The 23738-nt window shown below is 43.3% G+C and overlaps 1 protein-coding gene across 3 annotated transcripts in view; it reads left to right on the forward strand.

Moving 5' to 3' along the window:
• The window catches only part of ZNF644 (zinc finger protein 644), a 136510-nt gene that overhangs the window by 105934 nt on the left and 6838 nt on the right, over positions 1-23738 (forward strand). For all 3 annotated transcript variants that reach the window (XM_068239824.1, XM_068239825.1, XM_068239826.1), the window contains 3 exons: positions 3978-6872; positions 12133-12750; positions 20968-21090. In XM_068239824.1, coding sequence (XP_068095925.1) covers positions 4001-6872; positions 12133-12750; positions 20968-21090 — 3613 coding nt within the window. In that variant the 5' untranslated portion in view covers positions 3978-4000. The remainder of the gene's footprint in view (positions 1-3977; positions 6873-12132; positions 12751-20967; positions 21091-23738) is intronic.

A 23738-nucleotide genomic window follows, 5' to 3' on the forward strand; every position in this document is an offset into this window, starting at 1 on the left:
AGTGTGTAACATTTCTAAATATATACATATAACTAAATAGAATGTAACTATCTGAACGTCTGCATGGAACTTAAAACCTCTGTTTAACCCTTCCAATGCTGGTCTAGTAAAAAAAAATGCTTTTTGCATATAATATGCTGTAAATAATGTTTTAGAGCAAAGTTGAAATGCAGGGTTATATTCCGCTTTAACACAGGAAGAGTGTTTTCTCATATTGGCTTTGACACCAATAATACAGATATTGATTCAGGCTACAAGTGTGGTGCAATAACTAAACTGTGAGGGGGACCACCCCTGAAACCCCCCTCCCCCCAGATTAAATTACAGTGTGTATAATATATAACTGTAGTTGGTTAATAAATCACAAAACATTTAGTATTATCTACTAATCTTTATATTTTTATTTTTTTTGCACAAGTGTGTGCATGATTTATCCTTAAATGATCATACTGGCTATACTTTTTAGCTATTTAAAAAAAAAAAATCTAGTGTATTCCATAGATGTAAAGGCCTGACAGAAGCCGGTTTTCAAAGAAAGCTCAATCTTGCCATAGTTTGTCACCCTGCTGTTCAGGGGCACCAGTAAACTTGTTTTAAATGGGAAGCGTCTGTTCTTTCTTGAAACCTCTCACACTAGAACAGATGGATGGAGCATGTAAGGTTTTACCTCTGAGGTGGTAACAGTGAAGCCATTCATTAACACTGAATTTACCACTTCGTTAGCAACATTGCTTCCTGTTGAGAAACGCTAATATATAATCTCAAATGGAGTGAGCATACATTTGTCTACCTCTGGTTCATAAGCAGCTGCAATATAGACTTGATAGTTTCCTCTTAACAGACTTTCCAATGTGTGGTGTTTTTTTTTTGTTTTTTTTTTCCCCATCTCCCTGTTGTGTCCTTTTTTCTGTAAAAAAAATTTGGCTGTAAACATCTTAAATCTTTTAGTTTGTGACCCAGCTATAGATTAGATGGTGCTGTTTTAGCCCCATTTTGGGGTTCTAAAATTGTTTTTTTTACAATCATTGCAATAATATGCCTGACATTGTGACTTGAGTTATGTGCAGGCTTTTTTAATTCTTGCCACCCGCAGCGATCTAAAAGTGTACCTGAGCTAAACAAAGTCCAAAAATTGATACTTGTCTACGGCTCCCTCCAGCAGCATAAGCATGTGTGAGTACCACGCCGTCCTTCCGCAGTGTGCTGTTCAGCCGCGATCAGCCCCGGTTGTCGCGTCCAGTCTGGGCCTTCTGTGCAAGGCGGAGAAGAATCTGCGCTGGAACAGGGCTATGTAAGTTATGACGCAACTTGCTGCTGACGCTGCCTGCCACTTCTATCCTGGGGGAGCAAGTTCCGCCATTTGTCTGCAGCTCCTGGGAGACAGGTGCTCCTCACTGACAGGTGCTGATGTACGCCAGGGGTCCACAGACCCCAGGTTGAGAACCATTGCCCTAGGGCATTCACCCAGAGCCTTCCAACCAGAACCATGGCAATTCCCCTTTCTGGTTGTAAACTTTACCTCCATGGAATCCAGAGGAAAGTGTGTTGAGCTGCAGACCAAACCATCTCACCCAGAATGTAGCACTTTTTTACTAGAACCCAGGGAAGATATTAGTGCTACAGTGACAGTTGGGAAGCACAGCTAAAGTAGCTGTTAAAGAAGAAAAAAATGGAGCCTGGACAGGGGCTGTAGCTCTCTGAATGACGAAGATCTCCTCCCTTATCTCCTAAATTATTGACATCCCTAAGCTGACCTTAAAAGTCTAAAAATAATTTGGCCTGCCCAACACCTGAAATAATCAATACTGAATTCTGGAATAGAGTGTTCTGATACTTTTTGGGTACACCTCACCCCCGGCCCACCAGATAATGTTCTGCTTTGCCTTGAGTACCATGAGCACTTTTCACTGTCCCCTTTTGTGTGGTATAATTGATATGAAAACGTATCTTCTCTTATGTCTAAACAGGTTTGATGGTGATCAAGAACCATTCTTACATTACATTGGTTAAGCATGCTGAGTAATGGAATGCCAATATCTTTTCAAGTTTAAAAAATTGTTATACTTTTTATTTTGGGCATTTAGTATTGTGTTAAATGCCATGATCACTTCTGTGGTTAAAAATACCTATGGGTTAAAGAGACTTTGAGACGAGTCATCCTGCCATTTTTTTTATTTATTTTTTTTTTACTTACCCAGGGCTTCCTCCAGCCCCAAAAGCATGTATTTGTCCCTCGCCATCCTTAGCGCCTCTGTTAAGTCGCAATCTGCTCCAATAAGCAGCTCATTGATGTCAGCAGCGGGCCTTCTGCACATGCGTGGACCTTCTGCGCACGTGCAGAAAGCTCCGGCTGACGTCACTCAGTCAGACTAAGCCCGACTGAGCCGCGTACTGGAGGTTGACTGCGCCTGAACAGAGGACTGCGGGAGGATAGCGAGGGATACATCCATGTGCTTATGGGCTGGAGGAAGCTCCGGGTAACGGCAGGATGACTCGTCTCTAAGTGGTCCTGGTGAGTCTTCAGTCACTCCTAGTGTTTATAGTTTTGTAAAGGATTTCTGAGGTGAACAAACTGCAACTTACTTGGATCTTCTTCCAGGCCGTAGAAGTAAATTATGTCCCTCACCGTAGCTCTGGTCTTCTCCAGTGTCCCACTGGCAGCCGCTGAAGGATTGCAGTCCCCCAGATAACATCACCGGGAGTGTACTGGGCTCGCATGTGCAGAAGACGATCCTTCAGCGGGAGCCAAGAGAAGATTGGAGCAGCTGCGAGGGACACAAATGGCTTCTAGGGACTGGAAGAAGCCCCTAGATAAAAGCTACATTTATTTTGTAAACCACAGAAATCCTTTAAATGTGAAATTGCATACAACAATTACTTCAGTGCCACCTCTAAAATGGCTGCCGAAATCCCCACTTTGCACTTGAAGCACAGTTTAGTAATTGGAGCCACCTCAGTTAACACAGCTAACAAGTTACCAGTGACATGTCTGAAAACTACAGTAGCCAGACGTGAAAACTCATTCATCCAAAAGTGACACTGGTGCCAAGTGAAAAGGTTTCCTGATCAAATAGACGGGGACTGAAGGCCAGAGGGAAACTGTCTAAGGATTTAGCTAAGGTTTCCCACCTGCAGGTTGCTTTTTAAAGGACTACTGAGGAGGCTGCCATATTTCTTTTTAAGCAATGCCAGTTGCCTGGCTGTCCTGCTGATCCTCTGCATGCAGAAGATCAGATGTTTTTGACATTGTCAGATCTGACAAGGTTAGCTGCATGCTTGTTTATGGTGTTGTTCAGACAGTACTGCAGCCAAATAGATCAGCAGGGCTGCCAGGCAACTGGTATTGTTTAATGCTGGGTACACACTATGAGATTTTATGGTCTATTTACTGTCAGATCGATTATTTCCAACATGTCCGATTTGATTTCCGATCGATTTCCTATTAAAGTTAACGGAAATTGATTGGAAATCGATCGGAAAGCAAATCTGACATTTTGGAAATAATTGAGCTGACAGTAAATCGACCATAAAATCTCAGTGTTTACCCAGCATAAAAGGACATAAATATATCAGCCTCCATATACTTCTCACTTTTTTTTTTTTAAGTTATATACTTCTCACTTCAGTTGTCTAAGTTTTCCCGAGAGATGGGTTTTAAATGCCGAGGTGTGATTTGGCCTTGAAAATGTATATTCGGTTACTGGTATATGGGGATCTTCAGTGAGATGCAAATGGTTTTGAGTTGATGCGGGATTATGCAAATTTAGCATGAAAATGTATGCAGCGTGAATGACCATATTCCACCTTGGTGGGATTAATTTAGCTCATTTTCAGGCTGCATAAATTAGCGCACAGAATTTGCATAATTTGCAATTATTTGTATCTCATTGACTATCCCAATAGATGGTGTGTTTTCTAGAATGTTTGTATGTTTAAGCAGTGAAAGTATACTTTAGCCTTTTTCTTTCTATTTTTAGAATTTAATGGGAAGAAAAACAATATGGAGGAGTCCCAAATAAGTGCTGAAAGTACTGATGCTAATGAACGCCTCAAAGAGGACACCAATTTCAACTCAGTAGAGGAAAATGTAGTATATAAAGTACAAGCCTGTGAAACATCGGTTCAGAAAAATAGTTCATTGACTGTGCCTGAAGAACTATCAAGGGACAGGTCTGAAAAAGCCTTAAGCAAAGTCCAGGGTTCTCTGCTAAAACATGAAGGTGCTACTACTGTCTCTAGTGAAAATACTGTCTTGCCTAAAGGAATTATTAATGGACCAGTTTCATACTCAAACAAAAATGCCATTTTAACTACAGACAATGTTCCCTTATCCACAGACTTATCTGTGGAACCACAAACCAATATGTGTTCCCCTTTGAAGGCAGTTTATGAATTTCAGCCTACAACGAACTCTGTACAGATGTCAAGTCAGCAAGTTTTATTCTTGCTACCTGATGCAGCACATGCCAAGAAAGATATCCATTCCAGTCTTAAACCTTCTACCTCTTCTTCAGGTTGTGAAACCTCTAATGGGAATAGTGTCAGATTGGAGAACACTTTAATTGGGCCAATAGATGAGTGTAATAGGAAAAAGCTACTTGGGAGTGAGGTGCATAATCAAATGCAAGGTTGTTCTGGTGCTGATGATACTATAACAGCAAACGAAGCTAATTTGATTACTGAGAGAAACTCTGTAAATGAAAGAACGGAGGATTCTGAAAAGAACTATGTTGTAAGGGTGCAAAAAAAGCGTAAAAGAAAAATGGATGGCAGTAAGATCACCCGTTGCTATTCAGAAGATGCATATAATGATCTAAACATTTCCAAGAAATCAAAGTTAGTAAATTTAGATATGATGGAACAGAGTGATGAAGAACAAGTGATACTTCCTCACAAGTATGAATTAATGAAGATCAAGTCTGAATCTTCTCTTGATGACACGGAAGACCATCTTCCAAAAGAAGCGATAGAGGCATTTAATCATTATGTGTATAGCCCAGTTTGTGATTATTCGGGAGAAATCTCACCTGTTCACCTTGACTCATTCTTTTCCAGTGATGTTCAAAGTTGTGAGTCACAATCCCCACCTACATGCACTAGTGATCAAGAGCCATCATTTTATCCTTGTACGAAGTGCAATGTAAACTTTAGGGAGAAGAAACATCTCCATAGACATATGATGTATCACTTGGATGGTAATAATCACTTTCGGCACCTTAATGTTCCAAGGCCATATGCTTGTAAGGAGTGTGGGAGAACTTTTAGGGACCGTAATTCACTTCTTAAACATATGATTATTCACCAGGAACGGCGGCAGAAACTGATGGAAGAAATCCGGGAGCTGAAAGAGCTACAGGATGAAGGCAGAAGTGCCCGTCTGCAGTGTCCGCAGTGCGTGTTTGGAACCAACTGCCCAAAGACTTTTGTGCAACATGCCAAAACCCATGAGAAAGACAAGCGGTATTACTGCTGTGAGGAGTGCAACTTTATGGCTGTTACAGAAAATGAATTGGAAGTTCACAGAAGTATTGCTCATGGGGCCGTAGTGAAGTGTTCCGTTCTAACGTCTGATCTTCCCCAAAGAAAGTATCAGAAAAAGACCTTAAAAAATTCATACTTCCTTTCGTCCAAAAAGCCTTCTTCTTTTATTTGTAAGATGTGTCCTTTTACTGCACCTACCCGTTATATTTTAAAGAAGCACATTGAATATGTACATCCTTCAGCTTCCTTGGACCAGTTTAATGGTCCCATTGTTATTAAACAAGAACGCTTTTCAGATAATGAACTTGAACCTGAAACAAAAGAGTTTGCGAAACAGCCAACTTCCTTTCCAAAGAATTCTGTCTTAAAGCAGGATATGAAGAGACCGTATAGCTCCATTGGTCAAAGTAACAGTTTTACAAAGTTATATAGAAAACACAAGATACAAAAAGCTCGAAAAAGCGCTGCTCAGTCCATTAGCGGTCCTTCAATTTCCCCAAATAAAGCTCTGCTTTTCACTAGCAATGACCAAAAACATAGGTACTTTCAAATGAAACAGAAGCATGCTAGGGTAAATCATGCCTACAGATACAATCAAAAGTGGGATGGCTACAAAACCTTGAAAAAGTCACATTTGTTCCCGCTGAATTTAAAGAAAGAGGGTAATTCTTCACATCACCTATCCTCTTCACCTGATCATCAGGAAGAATGCTTTATTATGGACCCACATAATCGTCACCCTGGTAGACTAGTTGGTTTTAAAGACAGGGTAGCTGTCAAAAGGGTGAGGAGAGCAGATCTTGAACAGCCGGTTACAGAAGAAGATATAGATAGTTATCCAGATTTTCTTCAGAAAATGACATATGTTGTACTTAAAAAATTTGACTCTTCTGATAAAAAGGATGATTATGATTCATGGGACAATAGTGAGCTTTGCAATTATAGCACAGAGTCACCAGATGAGACATATCACAGTCCAACAAAAAAAGCAGTATATCCTATTTTCAAAGATAAAACAAAGGACCACCAGCTTAGTGACGATCAGGGCTTGCAGTACAATAATGATGGGTATTACTTTGAGTATTATGAAGATGGTGAGGAAGATGGCTACATCCATGACATGTCTGATATGGAGAACTCTGACTCTGCATTTCCAGGACACAGTTCTCTGTTCCACTGGAGTGATTTAGCTCTTGAGAAGAAATCTTGTCCGTACTGTCCTGCAACATTTGAAACGGGGGTTGGGTTATCAAATCATGTTCGTGGTCATTTGCACAGAGCTGGATTAACTTACGAAGCACGCCATGTAGTGTCACCAGAACAAATTGCTTCAAGCGATAAAATGCAACACTTCAAGAGGACAGGAACGCCAACAAAACGCGTAAGAAAAGGTGGGTTCTTCATATAGGTTTTTTTTTTTTTTTTTTTAATACATAGATGTTTGCAAATTGATTTGTTTTGCTGTGTATGTTCTGCCACATTTTTTAGTTTTCATAATTAATCCTGAAATTTGACTGTGATATGCAACTGCTTTGGTTTCTACTGATGGTGGCCATTTCAATCATTTCCATTATATCTGTATGTATGTATGTATGTATGTATGTATGTATGTTTAAAGGGAACCTAAACTGACAAGGATATGGATTTTTCCTTTTGAAATACTAGTTGTCTGACTCTCCTGCTGATCCTGTGTGTCTAATACTATTAGCCACAGCCCCTGAACAAGCATGCAGATCAGGTGCTCTGACTGAAGTCAGACTGGGTTAGCTGCATGCTTGTCAGGTGTGTGATTCAGCCACTACTGCAGCCAGAGATCAGCAGGACTGACAAGCAACTGGTATTGTGTAGCCACCCTGGCGTTCTATTTCCCCAGGATTTCTGTGCAAAAAGTGGTTCAATTAATTTCCAATAATTTTCAACCAATTTTTTTTTTTTTTTGCAATCAATGTTTTTTTTTTTTATATTGAATTCAATTAAAAAAAAAAAAAAGTTTGCTGCGAGATGTTGATGATGCTGTGTGACCCTGGTGCCATCAACGCCGATTGACGGGAGACATGTAATCGCCGAGGGAGAAGCAAAATCCGCCAAGGGACATGGAAGAAGGCACTGGGGAAGCTATCAGAGGTACGCAACGAGGGATCAGCACGCCAATGGTGAGTAGAAGACCCAGATCTATAGCCAGATGTATTAGCCGGATGTGCAGCCAGGTATAGTTAGCCAGATGTATTACCCAGGAATAGGTAGCCAGATGTTTTGCCAGGTATATAGTGAGCCAGATGTTTTGACAGGTGTATAGTGAGCCAATGTTTTCCAGGTATATAGTGAGCCAGATGTTTGCAGGTATATAGTGAGCCAGATATTTACCAGGTGTATAGGAGACAGATGTGCAGCCAAGTCTAGGGAGCCAGATATATAGGGAGCCAGGTTTGCGGGTGCCTCTGCTCCCCCCCCCATTGCCCCCGATCCCCTTACTCCCCCCTGTAGCCGGGTGTCCCTTCTGTGTGTGTGTGTGTGTGTGGGGGGGGGGGGGGATGTCCCCCTTCTGTTCAGGCTGGTCGGGGACTCCTGTGTGTGTCTATTGGGGGTGGGGGGGTGTCCACTTCTATGGGGGCTGTGGGTGGCCTCTTCGCCCCCCCCCCCCCACCCCCAGTCAGAAGGCCTGATCTACTCACCTGAGGGCGGTGGAAGTGGCACACTTCCTTCTCCATCGCAAAGTCTCATGTTTTCTGTAATTACAGTTACGGGGCTTGGTCACCGAGCCTCGTAACTGTAACAACCGAGACCGGAACTTCGCTGATGGAGGAGGGTGTCCATCGCGGCCAGCGCAGGAGACAGCCTGAGGTGAGTAGATCTGGGCTTCTACTGGGAGGGAGGGATGGGGGGAAGAGGAGGGAGAGAGGCCACCCACAGCCCCCATAGAAGGGGACCCCCCCCCCCCCCCGCACAGAGGAGGATCCCCGCAGGCCACCACCAGCCCGCATAGAAGGGGAATCTCCCCCTACACACACAGGAGTCCTTGACCAGCCTGAACAGAAGGGGGACATATCCCCCCCCCCCCACACACACAGAAGGGCCACCCGCCCGCAGAGAAAGGGGAATCCCGCACGCAGCCAGCACATTCTCTGCCCCGCTGGCTACACAGGGATTCCCCAGGGTGGCTGGATGCTAGTTCTGCACGCTGGGGGTAGCACAAATTGCTACCCACAGCGTGCAGACGGGCATCCAGCCATCCTGGGGAATCCCTCTGATCGGTAAAAAGTGCAGCGGGCGGTGCAGAGAAACAGGAAATCTCCCTGGCAGCATGGACGAGCTCAGCTCGTCATTACCACTTTTTGCATGTTTTTCCTGGACGAACTCAGCTCGTCCATACCGCCAGGGTGGTTAAAAGGAAACATCCATATTCCTCTCAGTTTAGGTTCCGTTTGATGATTGGATATTGCCAGTTTACTTAAATACAAACATTTTTCTTCTATAAATGTTTACACATAAAGTGTAACCAAGGTGACATGAGATAGACATGTATGTTCAGTGCCAAGCATACAAATAACTAGGCTGTGTTCCTTTTTCATCTTTTCCTGCCTGATAGTTAACCATTCAGGTATGCAAGGGACCGGTTTAAAGTAACTCTTACTGATAAGGAATTATAGCCATAAAACTCTTGCCTGATAGAGAACCCATTCTGAGTACAGAAGATAGATTAAATGGTGAACAGCTGATAGATTTTAGCCATGGGATTTTAAGACAGTTTGAAAGACTGTATCATTCAGATGATAAATTAAACCTACTTTTTTTTTCTTAAAGGAGTTATCATGCGTTTAATAGCAAAATAAGGGCTACTTACCGGGGGCTTTGTCCAGCCCCAAGCTCCCAGCATGTCCCTCGCCGCAGCTCTGCAGTCAGCCGTTTGCCGCAGCTCCCTCCCGGTCCCCGGCGATGACCTGGAGGTCAGCCTCACCACCATGTAGACCGGAGCGGACTGCGTAGGTGCAGTAGTTCTGTGCCTGCGCAGTCCGCTCTTGCATTTGCTAATTACTTTTAAAAGTTGAGAGTGATTTTGCAATGTAAAATGTAGCATTTTCTGAAGGATTTAGAGGAAAGTGATTTTGAATCCTGCTTTCCCTTTGCAATTGGCAATTGGTATTGTTTAAAAGGAAACAAATATAGCAGCCCCCATATCGCACTCACCTTGGGTTCACTTTAAATTGCTCCAAAAAATGTTGCAAGTGACAGTTTTGTCAAATCGCTCCTGGAGGTTCACCACTTAGGTGGTGAACTTTCATTGGCTAAAAAAAGTTATTTGTTTTTTTGTTTTTTGTAGACTAGGCCTCGATTCATCAAGACTAATTGGTTAACGACAGTTTGTTAAAATACCGAATTCGTTAAGTTGATTTCAGGATTCATCAAATTTATCTACAGCTGTTAGCGAGCATTCAGTAATAATTCGTTAGTGATGCGTTAAAACGGAAGAAAGTGCAATTCATGAAAATGAAAGTGGGTGTGGTTTATCGTTAAATTTAGGATTAGTTATCTCCTTCACTGTTCTGTCGTTATTCCTGTCAGATCATTGCTGACAGAGAAGATGGAGCCATTTGAAGTGGTTATGTATCAGCTGAGAGTGATTCAAAGGTGCAGAAGGGAAGAATAAGGTCTAGAACTATATCAATTTGCAAGAGAATAGATTTATTTGCTATAACAGGACATCTGCATTTCTCTTGAATCATCTTGTAAGAGAACACAGGCAGTGCCAGGGTTAACTAATTTGCTAGCTGCACTATATTTTTTTTTAGAAAAGGCTCCGATCAAATTGTGGCATTGTCCCAAGCCACTTACAGAATCCTGGTCCAGGTGTTAAGCCCTATTCAGAATGTTGCTACGTAGTGTTCAAAGGACTGCCTTTTACCCACAATTCCATGGGAATCTTATGGTCTTGTGTTAAATTACCGATGTAAAATGGAAATATCGACACGTTACCGAATTGTTATCGAATTCACACCGAATGAGGAAAAACCTTGATGAATACAACTAGAAATCGCTAAACTTCGAATTCGGTAATTTAACAAACTGGAAAAAGTTATCTCAAAGAGAATGATGAATCGAGGCCTATAGCCCTTAGATGGTTCAGAGGTTATGGTCATATGGTATTTTTTGTAAAACCAATTGCTTTGCTTTTCTGATTGCATACAGAAATGCCATCACCAGATTTGTATTGAGTATCCGTTCTCTGTCAGTCATAAAAAAAAGGAAAGTGTAGCGATCAGTCACCAGGAAGGTCCATTGCAGTCTGAAGCTATTCAGACATTTGACCAATAAAGATGAATTTTTAATTTGTTGCTTTTCAGTTCAAATGCCCACGTAGGTTTAGAGGGAAGTATTGTATTTTAAAGAATCAAGTTAAGTGATTGAGGCAAGAACTGGCAAAGTGAAACTGCTGATCTGGGTGCATGTTACTTAAATCCTCCTTAAAAGGAATCTGAAGTGAAAATACACTTTATAAGGTAATGATTTGTATGTGTAGTACAGCTTAGAAATAAAACATGTATCACAGATAAGAGTCTCATATTGTTTCCAGTACAGGAAGAGTTTAGAAACTGCAGTTATCATCTATGCGAAAAAGCTTCTCTGAGTTCTTTGACCAAGCTTGGGTGGCTGCAGTGCTGTTTTCTGGAGCGCTTATCTCAACCTGACTGTCATTATTTCTTGTGTTACCACTAGGCAACTGCGTTACGCCAATGGGCATGAACGCGGCGCCAGCCCCAGGACCGCCTAACGCCGGTCGGTGTAAAGTCCTTGGGGCGTTGTTTGCAGGTGATTCCGCGTGCCGATGCGCGCGCATTCCTACTTGGATGGCGGAGCTCCGCCTTCAGTCTCCCAGCGGCGATCGCCGCTCGGAGACTGTTAGACGGCGAAACCACCGTCTTTTAACATAGTACAGCGCTGCGATCTAAGGCAGCGCTGTACTTGGGACAACTGTGTGACCCGGCTGTCCCCCTGGGAGGCACCATAGCAATCCGCTGTCATAGGCTGAAGCCTATGACAGCCGATCACACTGGGGGAGGGAGGGCTACATAAATTAAAAAAAAAATACACTTTTTTTATTATAAAAATAATGCAACAAATATTTACAAAAAAAATGGTGGTGCGGTCAGACCTCACCGACAGAAAGCTCTGTTGATGGGGGAAAAAAGGGGGGGGGAATCACTTGTGTGCTGACATGTACGGCCCTGCAGTGAGCCCTTAAAGCTGCAGTGGCCTATTTAGTGAAAAATAGCCTGGTCTTTGGGGGGGGGGGGGGGGTTAACACTGCCGTCCTCAAGTGGTTAAGGTTTTACTGCAGGAAAGGGTCATTAGCTCTGCTCTGTTTCTTAGTTTAGATTAGAGTGCAGTTTGTAAACTGCAAATATTAGAGAATGATGCAATGTTCTAAAAAATAAAGCTGTATAACTGAAAATAAAAATGACTTTTCCTTGCTACTAATGCTCTTCTATTAATTATCTGTACTACACATACAATTCAATTTATTATTATTCACCTTAGAGTCAAATTAAAAGAAATTGGGAATTCTCAATGATCATGTCACTTTTATTAGCACCCTATAGTGTATATAAAGTGTTTATTTTATATTTAAAGTCTGATGATTTTCTCTGTCTTCAGTAATAGAAAAATCCGACAGTCCTTCTGAGCACACATGTGCTCTGTGTGGAGGATGGTTTGATACAAAAATTGGATTATCAAACCATGTTCGAGGTCACCTGAAAAGACTTGGCAAAAATAAATGGGATGCGCACAAATCGCCCATTTGTGTTCTAAATGAAATGCTGCAAAATGAAGAGAAGTATGAACAGCTTCTGAAAATTCTCAACAACAGGCGTCCAATTCACAGAACAGTTCACCGATCAGCTCATCGAACAGCTAACAGGCCTTACTCCGTTCACAGGTCTAGAAATGACTCTTTAAAGACCAGCGCTGCACCTCCTGAAACTAATGGCAATAGTCTAAATGCTGATGTTGAAACCGATCATATACCACCAGAAGGGCTGCAACTTAGTGAAAGTGATGGAACGAGTGGGTGTGGAGACAAAGACAAACTTGTTTCATTAACTGAATTTAATAGAATAAAAAAATCAAGTGAAGATAAGAATTTAGAGTCTTCTCAAAAGGTCAGCCAGACCGCAAGAAAGAGATTCATGCAGAAATGCCTTCATCCACTGAACGAAGACTGTTCACTGATGTGCAATTCACAGAAGAATATTGATCTTGCGTTGCAGTCAGGTAAGGTAAACTGCTTTGTTTTGTACGTTACCTTTGTTGAGCCCTGAACTAAGTGAAAGTTGAATGCTTTGCTAGAGACTTCCACTTTCTGCTTTTAATGTATTGCATGATGTCATGTGGTAGACCTGAACGATAAATCAAATTTAAATCGAAATCACAATCACCAAGATCACAATTTTAGAATCGTCAAAGCGGCGATTTCTGCAATGTCATTTCCACATGGGGAAGTTTGAAGGCTTCAAACTTCCACCAAGTTCCAGCGCGTGCGGTCCGCAGCATCGGCAGTGTTGGACATACCTTCCACACGAGTCCAACGCTGTCTTTCCTCTCTTGCCATCTGCCGTCTCTTGTGCACGGCATACTTCCTGGTTCCTGTATGTCACATAACATACAGGAAGTATGCATTAGAGCCTACAGGAGGTGAAGTGGATAGACTGGCATCACTGGACTCGTGCTGGATGGTATGTCCAGCACTGCTGCAGCTTGGGGGACAGAGTGGGCTCAAAGAGAGACCCAGAGGGGGAACAGAGACAAAAGGGGCACAAAGAGACAGAGGGGACACAGAGAGAGTCAGGGGTAACAAGGCTTGACTTAAAGGAGTTGTCAGGCAAAAATTAAGAAAATAAGCGCTACTTAGCGGGGGCTTCCTCCAGTCCCAAGCTCCCAGCATGTCCCTCGCCACAGCTCTCCCCGCAGCTGTTCGCCGGAGCTCTGACCTGGTCCCCGGCGATTACCTCAGAGCGACCTGGTGGTCGCTCTGTACTGCGCCTGCGCGATCAGCGCTGTCAATCACCGCCACGTGGGCTGGAGTGGACTGCACAGGTGCAGTAGTTCTGCGCAGTCTGCTCCGGCCCACGTAGCGGTGATTGACAGCGCCGATCGCGCAGGTGCAGTACAGAGCGACCTCCAGGTCGCTGTGACGTCATCGCCGGGGACCGGGTCGGAGCTGCGGCGAACAGCTGCGGGGAGAGCTGCGGCGAGGGTGACGTGCTGGGAGCTTGGGGCTGGAGGAAGCCCCCGGTAAGTACCGCTTATTTTCTTAATTTTTGCCTGACAACTCCTTTAAAGGAAATCGAAATTTCGGACAGCAATCCCTCAATTTAATTTTTTTCCTAAAATTGTTTTCTCGGGTAGACCTGGTTCCCCAGTGTGTAATGTCTTGTTAGCATTACAGTCTGGTGTGAGGCGATCACACCACTCTAAGGGCCTGATGGACTATGCAGTGGGAAAGTTTTTTTTTTGTTTTTGTTTTTGTTTTACTGGTTCTAAAGCAAGGGGAGCACCACCTGTTAACACATTAGCACTACATGCGATAGCAGGTTAACACGCATTGCCTAGGCAACATGCGTGTTAACCTGGAAACACGTGGCGATAATAGGCAAACAAGCTGTGCTTTACCGTCGTTGGCAACAGTAAAATTGTTGTACGCACGGTTACTTTACCATTGCATAGCGCATTAGGCCTTCTACTACTAATCAGCCTTATTAAAACCTGAGGAAGCTGGCCATTCCTGAGAACATAATGATAGTAGGAAATTTCCAGTGCATAACAACCTTTGCCAGCCCTGCCAGGGGAGCGTACAGAGACGCCTCTACGTTACAAGGGAAATTTGTATGAGGGAGACCACTGTTCAAATGAGGACATTTTATTTATTGTATTTATTAAGCGCCAACATATTACGCAGAGCTGGACATTAGTTAAGGTTACAGACAATATGTAGGGGTGACATACAGCAATATGACAATACAGGAATACAAGCAAACCAGATCACGGAGCACAGTATGAGTACAAGGTAATGCTTAGTTGGGGTAATGGGGAAAATGTAATAATGGGGATGCAGTGAGAATATACTGTTTACTTTGAAATTTTATTTTAAAATATGCTGTTTAACCATGCCCACTTTTAAAACCACACCCACTACATAATAAAAGTATTAGTTAACCTTCCCCATTAAGCTTTTCTCCATAATTTTTACCATCAAAAATATTATAAGTGAAAAGTACACAGTGAGCTATAAGCCACCTTTATTTCAGAAACTATTATCCACAGAGCTTGAAACGCTGCTACTTCTTATTATATGATCAACATCATTTCATATTAAAAAAAATTTAAAGCTCCTTGATTACGGAGTTATTAGAGAGAAGCTGAGGCGGGTCTTTTAAATCTTAAGAGGACACAGAGGCATGGCCTGTGCATAATTACACGCCTCTGTATTGCCGCCTCTAGTCCCCCTGGGGTCTGCTGTGCCCCCCTGAAAAAAGTGCCAGACTAGAGACAATCTGCTTGTCGCTAGCCTTCTATTTACCTGCAGCCTGTCATTCATTCTGTTCTCCCCCGCCTCTGTCCCCCTCGCTGCCCACCTCCGTGAGCTTCCTCCAATCTGAAGCTAAGCCGCAACCTAGAAAGTACCTCCCAGGTTGCAGCGTGCCTTTCGAATTGGAGGAAGCTCACGGAGAGGGACAGAGCCGGGGGATCGCAGAATGAATGGAAGGCTAGCGACAAGCAAATTGTCACTAGCTTGGTGCTTTTTCCAGGGGGGGGTGGGGTGGGACTAGAGTAGGCAATACAGGGTCACAGAAGCATGTGATTATACACAGATCATGCCTCTGTGTCCGCTTAAGATTTAAAATACCCGCATCAGGTTCTCTTTAAGGTCTGTATACGTGGTAGATTAAAGTCGCAACACACAAGCGAGTGGCCTTGCACACACAGTACCCTGGTAAAAAGAAAAGTCTTTTACATTTTGTCCTAACACTATATAGTCCAAACGACTGTCATTTCAATTCTGCGTGCGGAAGTAACTTTTCCCATGACATGCACGTGTGCTCTTTCTTGAGAACAGTCATTTTAACAACGTTGTGCACACCCGACTGGCTGCACTTTATCTGCTCAATGGTTGAATTGGGAGACTGCCGATACTGGTCACTCATCGTTGTCATTTTGTCATTTGACTACATTTTTTTTTACTATTGTCCTCCAATACAACAGTATCTGTCCATTGGACAAGTTTAATCTACCGTTTGTACCAGCCTTTACACCGTGCAATTTTCTATCAGATTGAAGGGTCATATCAATAAATTCTGACTGGTCAGATTGATTTTGCACAGAAGAGATCGGAAAAGAGATTGAAAATCTGATCAGACCTATCGGAAATTGTTTCGACCTGTTGATCTGATGGGAAATTGCATGGTGTGTACCAGGTCTTATTAGGGCCGGTTCACACTTGCGGTTCCCTGCCAAACGGACCGGATGACCTGACCGGATCCGGACCGGAACCGTACGGTTCTGATCCGGATCCGATCAGGTTGCATCAGGTGTTCATCAGGATGCGATCCGGATCCGTTTGGCAAAAGATAGTAGAAACCGAATAAAAATGTTGGGGTCTGGGAGGTCAGCAGAAGGTGGACCTGTGGAATCAGGCCCTCCGCTGTTTAGCACTCACCTCCACCTCCGACATACTGCCAACATCTCCAGCACGTTTAAAGTCACTGCTGCTCCACTCCAAAATGCTTGCCCATGTGTCCCCATCCAAAATCGCCGCTACAATACGCATAGGAAGTGGGGTAGAACATCCGGATTTTTAGCCAGTGTGTTGTGCGCTCTCCGGTTCTCATTGGTTTGTATTGGCCGGATGGTGCAGTCCGGCTCCGCTCCGGATACGGCTGCCGGAGGAGCCGGACCAAAAAATAGCGCATGTTGGATCTTATGCCGGAGTCCGGATTCGGTCCGGACGAAACGGACGCATGTGAACGGACGCATAGGCTTTCATTGCTATGCCGTGCGTCCGTTCCGTCCGTTCTGCATGCGGTCCGGCTCCGGCACGGCGATTCCGGACGGCGACCGCTAATGTGAACCGGGCCTAAGTTCAGGATTTCCCAAACCAGCAAATCTTTTGCAGATTTCCACAAATCTAGTCTACAATGTTAAAGCAGATTTCCAGCGCATTTTCTCCTTCCTAGGCGTGGGCAAGGTTTCTAATATAAAACATGCCCCGTGTTATTAGGTTTGAGTTACATCTCTACCTTTTTTTTTTTTAGATTTTTTTTTTTTTTCTTCCCTGGCCTTTACCAGGTGTTTTTTTTTTTTTTTTCTTTTTTTTTTCTCCCTGGTTTTAATAACCATGAAATCTTATTCCACTATTCTGATAGATTTCTACTGTTGTGTAGAGATGCAACATCCTCATGTAATTTGAGCCTTAAAGTGTACCAGAGACTAAATAAAATAAGTTTTATACATACCTGGGGCTTCTTCCAGCCCCATTCACACGGATCGCTCCCACGCTGCTGTCCTCAGTCTTCTGTGTGGCCAGTACCGGGTCCCGTAACTTCTGCCAGTCGCGGCCAGTATGCTTCTGCGAATCGTGGCTAGTCTGCGCAAGAATAGTGCACTCTACTGGCAGCCATGGGAGAGATACATAGAAAGCGCACTTCTTTTTCGCAGACTGGCAGCGATTGGCAGAAGTTACGGGACCCGGTACTGGCCATACAGAAGACTGAGGACAGCAGCGTGGGAGCGATCCATGCGCATTGGGTTGGAGGAAGCCCCAGGTATGTATAAAACTTATTTTATTTAGTCTCTGGTTTCCTTTTAAGGATGAATTTGGCAACTAGTTGTGGTGACACCATATCAGCCATTTCGAAAGTACAGTTATTAGAATGTATATTACTACTGCAGTGAAAACACCTAGTCAAAATCAAGAATGTGCTTTTGCAGCACATAAGATTTATTGCTTAGAAGATGCTTGCTTGGTAGATTAGCACTGCCTTATTTCGTGATGAGTAAAATCCGGTTTGTTGATCATTTGCTTAGCACAGAGATATTTGTAAGAAACTCCAAATCATTAACTTTCATTATTGACTGCGCATCCAAAGTAATGAACATGAAAGGCATTGCATAAAATGTTTTGTCTAACAGCTGTTTGGTTGTGTGTTTTACCACCTTTTTCTCCCAGCCTTCATCAGTAAACTAATTTAGTACTGCGCTTTTTTACAGTCTTGTGGGTAAAACACTTTAATTACCACTTTGTCATCCAGACTTTTAATTCCGTTCAAGAACATTAAAATCTTGCGCACAGCTTTGTTGTAGAGATCACATAGCTTAAGACGATATGCAGAAAGCACTATTCAAACCTATTAGTATAGTAAAGTTATCAAGCTTGCATACAGTAGTTGCTTGGGTGGAAGCATAACAGGGCCAGACAAATATTGGTTGCTAGGTAGCCAAAACTCACTGAAGTGATCCTGCAGTACAGACTTCCCCAACCCCGTCCTCACGGACCACCAGCAGTGCATAATTTGCAAAAATAAACACAATTTTACAGGTGGGGTATCCATATTTTTTTTTTTTTTTTTTTTTTTTTGCACCATAAGACACACTTTTTTTTCCCCTAAAAAATGTTTGTGTGGGGGGAGACAGTGAGTCTTATGGTTCGAATAATACAATTCGGAATGGCCCCTGCTGTCCCCCCACAATTACAGTACATACCGGTACTGCTGCGGTTGTCCTCAGTCCCTCTGCATCAGCCTCTGTTTCCCAGCCACAGAGCTGTGCGGCGTCCCAGAGCACAGCTTCAGCGCGCTATGTGGAACAACTAACTTTAACTACTATCCTTCATTGGGGATCAATCACTGCACTCGCGGAGTGGCAGTGACCTGTGGGGTGTCAGTGGGCATCTTTTCTTTGTTTAAGAAACTGCGCCCACGAACACCTGTTGGTCACTGCTACTCCACAAGTGGTTATTGGCCTCAATGACTGAGCCATGGTCCCGCTTGTGTGAGCATCAGCACCAGTAAAAGGACAGTACTTCAAGATATTTTAGTTCTCCCCGTAGTATGCTGAAGCTGTGCTCAGGGATACAGTGCAGCTCCATGGCTGGGAGACAGAGGACACAAACTGGGATACCAAGGGGGCACTTAAATTATAAGGAGGGACACGGGTACACAGGAGGTATTTAGGGGGACATAATTGGGGGGGGATTCACAAGATGCCTCTACACCAGGACACACACACACACACACACACACACACACTTATTTGTCCTATGCATTTTATGGTCCGGAGCATCTTGTAGTCCGAAAAATACAGTACTTGTCTCAGTAGAATGGATTTTGAAACGATGTGCTGTTTTGGGGCCATAAGGACAGGGTTGGAGAACACTGCTGTAGTGAGTCACCACTTCCCTTTCTGGCAGTTAGTTTAGTATATAGCTCTAATAACTCAGGACTAACAGCTGTCCCACCTGCCTGTATTGAACCCCAGTTAGTAGGTTTTTTTCACAGGCTGAGTGCTGAAGATGCAGATAAGCCTGCCTCTGTGTAATGTTTACAAACATAGCTGCTGTCGTATCACAGGAAGAAATAATCATATTCTATTGAAGCTGTTTGCAGCTAGAGTTGCTATGTAAACTTTCTAAACTTTAGATAAGATATATAGACAAGCTACTTGTAATAGTTGGTTTTTCATCTCGGATCCGCTTTAATAGAAAACTAGGTAAAAAACGTACTGTCTAAGGAGCAGTATTAAAATACTATTCCAATACAATGATTACTCATTTCAGGAATACTGTATTGTTCTTAAAGGGAAGGTCCAAGCAAAAAAAAAAAATGAGTTTAACTTACCTGGGGCTTCTACCAGCCCCATGTAGCCATCCTGTGCCCTCATAGTCACTCACTGCTGCTCCAGTCCCCCGCTGGCAGCTTTCTGACCTCGGAGGTCAGGGCCGCATTGCGTACATTTTTACGCATTCCCGCTAGTGCAGGAACATTAACATATACATTTTTACGCGTTAGTGGTGCAACGCATACATTTTTGTTACTGCACTAGCTGGAATGCGTAAAAATGTATGCAATGCGGCCCTGACCTCCGAGGTCAGAAAGCTGCCAGCGGGGGACTGGAGCAGCAGTGAGTGACTACGAGGGCACAGGATGGCTACATGGGGCTGGTAGAAGCCCCAGGTAAGTGAAACTCATTTTTTTTTTTTTGCTTGGACCTTCCCTTTAACAACCACTGCCAATAAGTAGGCTCAGTAACATGGCCCACTCACCAGAAATGACAGCTAGAAACAATTGTCTCATTGTGCCTACAAATGTACAGAGTGCTCCATTGCACTTAAAGGACTCCCGAGGTGAAATGATGAAGCCATCTTTACTTATCTGGGGCTTCTTCCAGCCCCTAGAAGTCTTCTGTGTCCCTCACGGCAACTCCGGTGCTCCCCGGTGTCCCACTGGCCTCCCATAAAGCTCAACGACCGGTGCTTCTGTGCAGGCCCATGTCTTCAGGCATGTACTGCGGCTGCGCAGATTATTACACAGGTGCAGTATGTGCCCGTGACATGGGCATGGCTGGGCATGCACAGAAGCCGCTACCCGCCGATGGCTCGGCATGCTTTGCGAGGTGAACATTGAGGAGCACCGGAGCTGCGGTGAGGGACCCGGAAGACTTCTAGTGGCTGGAAGAAATGGTAAGTAAAAATGGCTTTACTATTTCACCTCGGGAGTCCTTTAAGACCCCTTTAACTAACTGTGTTTTTAACATTTTTACGATATTAAAAAAAGCAAGTTTTTAAAGTACCCCTAGTGTGAATACTATTATATTAGGTAACCTCTGATATGTATGCTTTTATTGACGATACCCACTTAGCAGTGTAGTCATTTTCTTCTGAAACATTCTGCAATGCTTTCATAGGAAGATATGCTTACACCCCCACCAGTATGGTACGTGCACCACATGTTGAGAACCGGGGCTTCAGGTGTGTAGATTAGTATTGCATAAGACCGAAGGATGTCTTATTGTGGTAGTATAACAGGCCCATCCTATATGTACTGCTTGGGTTATAAAGTATGGCAATTCCAAACCTTGAGAATTATTTCAACTACCTACTGTAAGTGACCGCAACATGGGAGAAAATAATTTATAGGACCTTTTTACTGTGGTAGGAGTGTACTTTTTATTTGTATTAGTATATTTAAAATGTTAAAATTGTTCGAGATGGTGGTGCTTTATTTCATATCCTGAGATGAGATGCATATTTTGATTTTAGTTTTCCTAGCTGACAAGCTCATTTTAAGATGTACCTTTCACAAGAGAAAAATTGAGGCTGCCATTGCTTGCCTACATATCCTAGAATTATGTGTGATATTGAGTCAATATGATAAAAATGCAAATGTATTTTGAAGGAGAGTCCTATAGTTTTTTATATTTTTTTCCTTTACCTTTTAGGTATGTCAGCAAAACTCAAGACCTGTGCGAATTGCAATACAACATTTACAAGTGCAGTTAGTTTGTCTAACCATATGCGTGCGTATTCCCGGAAGAAGAGTGCAGGCCTTCTGACTGGATCAGGTATTCTTCTACAAAGTGTATTGATTTATCTACAGGTATAACATGCAAGTTGTGACTATAGAAAAGTCTGGGATCTACATCAACAGCGGTGTCACTTTTTAAAGAAAACCTAAAGTGAAAGAATTATAAATATGCCCATTTACTTATTGGGGATTCTTCTAGTCCCCAAAGTCTTCCCGTTCCCTCGCCATTATCCTGTACTTCTGTGCTCCTCCCCCAATGCACTCTGTGCTTGCATAGTAAGCAAAAATTGTGCAGAACGCTCCAAGCCACGGGAATGCGATAGAGTATGTGCACGGCTAGCGCCGCTCAAGTGCGGTGGTCGGCCGACTTGTCAGTTGCCCAGATTACTTGGGGGGGGGGGGGGGGGGGGAAGTAGTAGTAGGACTCCAGGGAGTATAAGAAGCCACAGGTAAGTAAATAGGCCATGTTTGTTTTTGGTTTTTTTTTCCCACTTTAGGTTTACTTTCACAGATATAATCCATTTTCTAGTGTCTCACGTTGTTGCAGGTGGCATGCTACTTGAAACTGAGCTAAACAAATGCAGTAGCTGCTGATTTTGATTTGTTCAGTTCCAAGCTGCATACGGTTTAAAAAACAAAATGTAAATTAGCATTTCATCTGTATTGTACAAAATGGAAATTGTAAAGCAATATTCCAATAATACTGCATCTTGCAAAGCTAAAACTGAAGGCTCATTGGATGAATTATTGAAGATTTATAGAGTGGTTGTCAAACTATCCGGTCAGTTTGAATGATACAATCCTGATTGTACACTCATACCACTTCTGTGTGAGATGAGGACTGCCTAACCTATCACTTCAAAGTATAGTCACTCAGATTTTGCTTCTACTGCATACCTTTGGTAAGATTGTACATTCATGATTGTATTCTATATATGCACCTTTTAAGTGCCCACTAAGTGGGCACCTTTTTAAGCCTGTTAAGCCAATTATGATTGGCCAATCACTGACCAATTTTACCACCTGTGTAGTATGAGTGTTTAACCTCCTTAGTGGTATGTATGACACTGTCTGGCATACCGCTTACTGGCCCCAGGAGTCCCCCATGCATAATAAATGTGATCAAATTGCTTTAAAACCTTTAGCTAGCACTAGGCTAACTAGTACAAGTGCCCAACTCCCCCCAATTGCCTGCGATTTCCCCCCCCCCCCCGATTCCCCCGTTTATACATTACCCAGCCTGGATCCAGCGATCGCGCTGCCCCCCTGCACAGCTTCGGTCTCTCTATGGGGAGGATCGGGTTTGCGCATGACGTAACGCCGGCGTTATGCGCGATCCTCCCCATAGTGAAGACCAAAGCTGTGCGGGGAGGCTGCGCCAATCACTGGATCCAGACTGGGTAATGTATAAACGGGGGTGCCGGACACTTGTACTAGCTAGCCTAGTGCTAGTTAAAGGGTTTAAAGAAATTTGATCACAATAATTATACTGGGGGACACAAACTGGCAAAACCTCCTGAGCAGAGTAACGCTCAGGAGGTTAACTACACAATCCTATCCTAGTATTCAATATCTGTTGACCCTCCTACTACATGGTGGTGGTAAAATTGGTCCACGATTGGCTAATCATAATTGAAAGTGGCTGAATAGTGTACTGGTTAAGGGCTCTTCCTCTGACACAGGAGACCTGGGTTCGAATCTCTGCTCTGCCTTTTCAGTAAGCAACTTGGGCACTAACCTACTCGGTAAGTAACTTGGGCACTTGTGACTTGTCTTGAAAGTGTGTACTAGGCTTTACCTGTACAGAGGATTTCCAATGATCCAGTTGTTGAAAAGGTGGTTTGTATTTTGCCAGTTATTGTAGTATTTCCCCACCACAGGTGGGCTGCGCAATCGCTGGATCCAGGCTGGGTAATGTATACTCGGGAAGGGGGGGGGGGGGGGGGAGGTGGACACTTGTACTAGCTAGCCTAGTGCTAGCTAAAGGTTTTAAAGCAATTTGATCACATTTATTATGCATGGGGGACTCCTGGGGCCAGTAAGCGGTATGCCTGACACAGTACAATCATGAATGTACAATCTTACCAAAGGTATGCAGTAGAAGCAAAATCTGAGTGAATATACTTTTAAGTGATATGTTAGGCAGTCCTCATATCACAAAATTTGGACAAGATTGTGGCGCTAGTGTATTTAAATTAAAAGATGGCAGCAACAAGTTAATATAGAATCCGCAAACTATACACCAAAAAACATGTAAATTAAAACTTCTGCGCCTATGCATAAAATGAATGCACTCTTTATTAAAATTAATGATTGGCAATAACAAGTCTGCACCTGGAGATATACCAGCGGCCTCACTCCCAGTCATACACCTGACCACATTCACAAGCCCCAGGGACTTCACTCAGAGTGTTCCACTGTGGATTATCACAAGCGTGCACCCGTTTGTAAACAACTACTCTTATTGATGCGCATCAATCTAAAAAACAATACTAAAATATATTATTCCTGAAATGGACTCCTCAGAAGTGTAGTCTTTCACTACAAGCCTTGCATTTCCATATATTGGCAAATTGTAAGTAAATATAATCCTCCGTATAATCCTTGGGTCATGTCAGGTCCTCTGAAATCTGTAATAGCAAACTCACAGTTTTTAGAAGTTATTCGGCGTTGATAGTTTCTAAT

This window comes from Hyperolius riggenbachi, chromosome 6 (assembly GCF_040937935.1).
Source record: "Hyperolius riggenbachi isolate aHypRig1 chromosome 6, aHypRig1.pri, whole genome shotgun sequence".
Lineage (NCBI taxonomy): Eukaryota > Metazoa > Chordata > Amphibia > Anura > Hyperoliidae > Hyperolius > Hyperolius riggenbachi.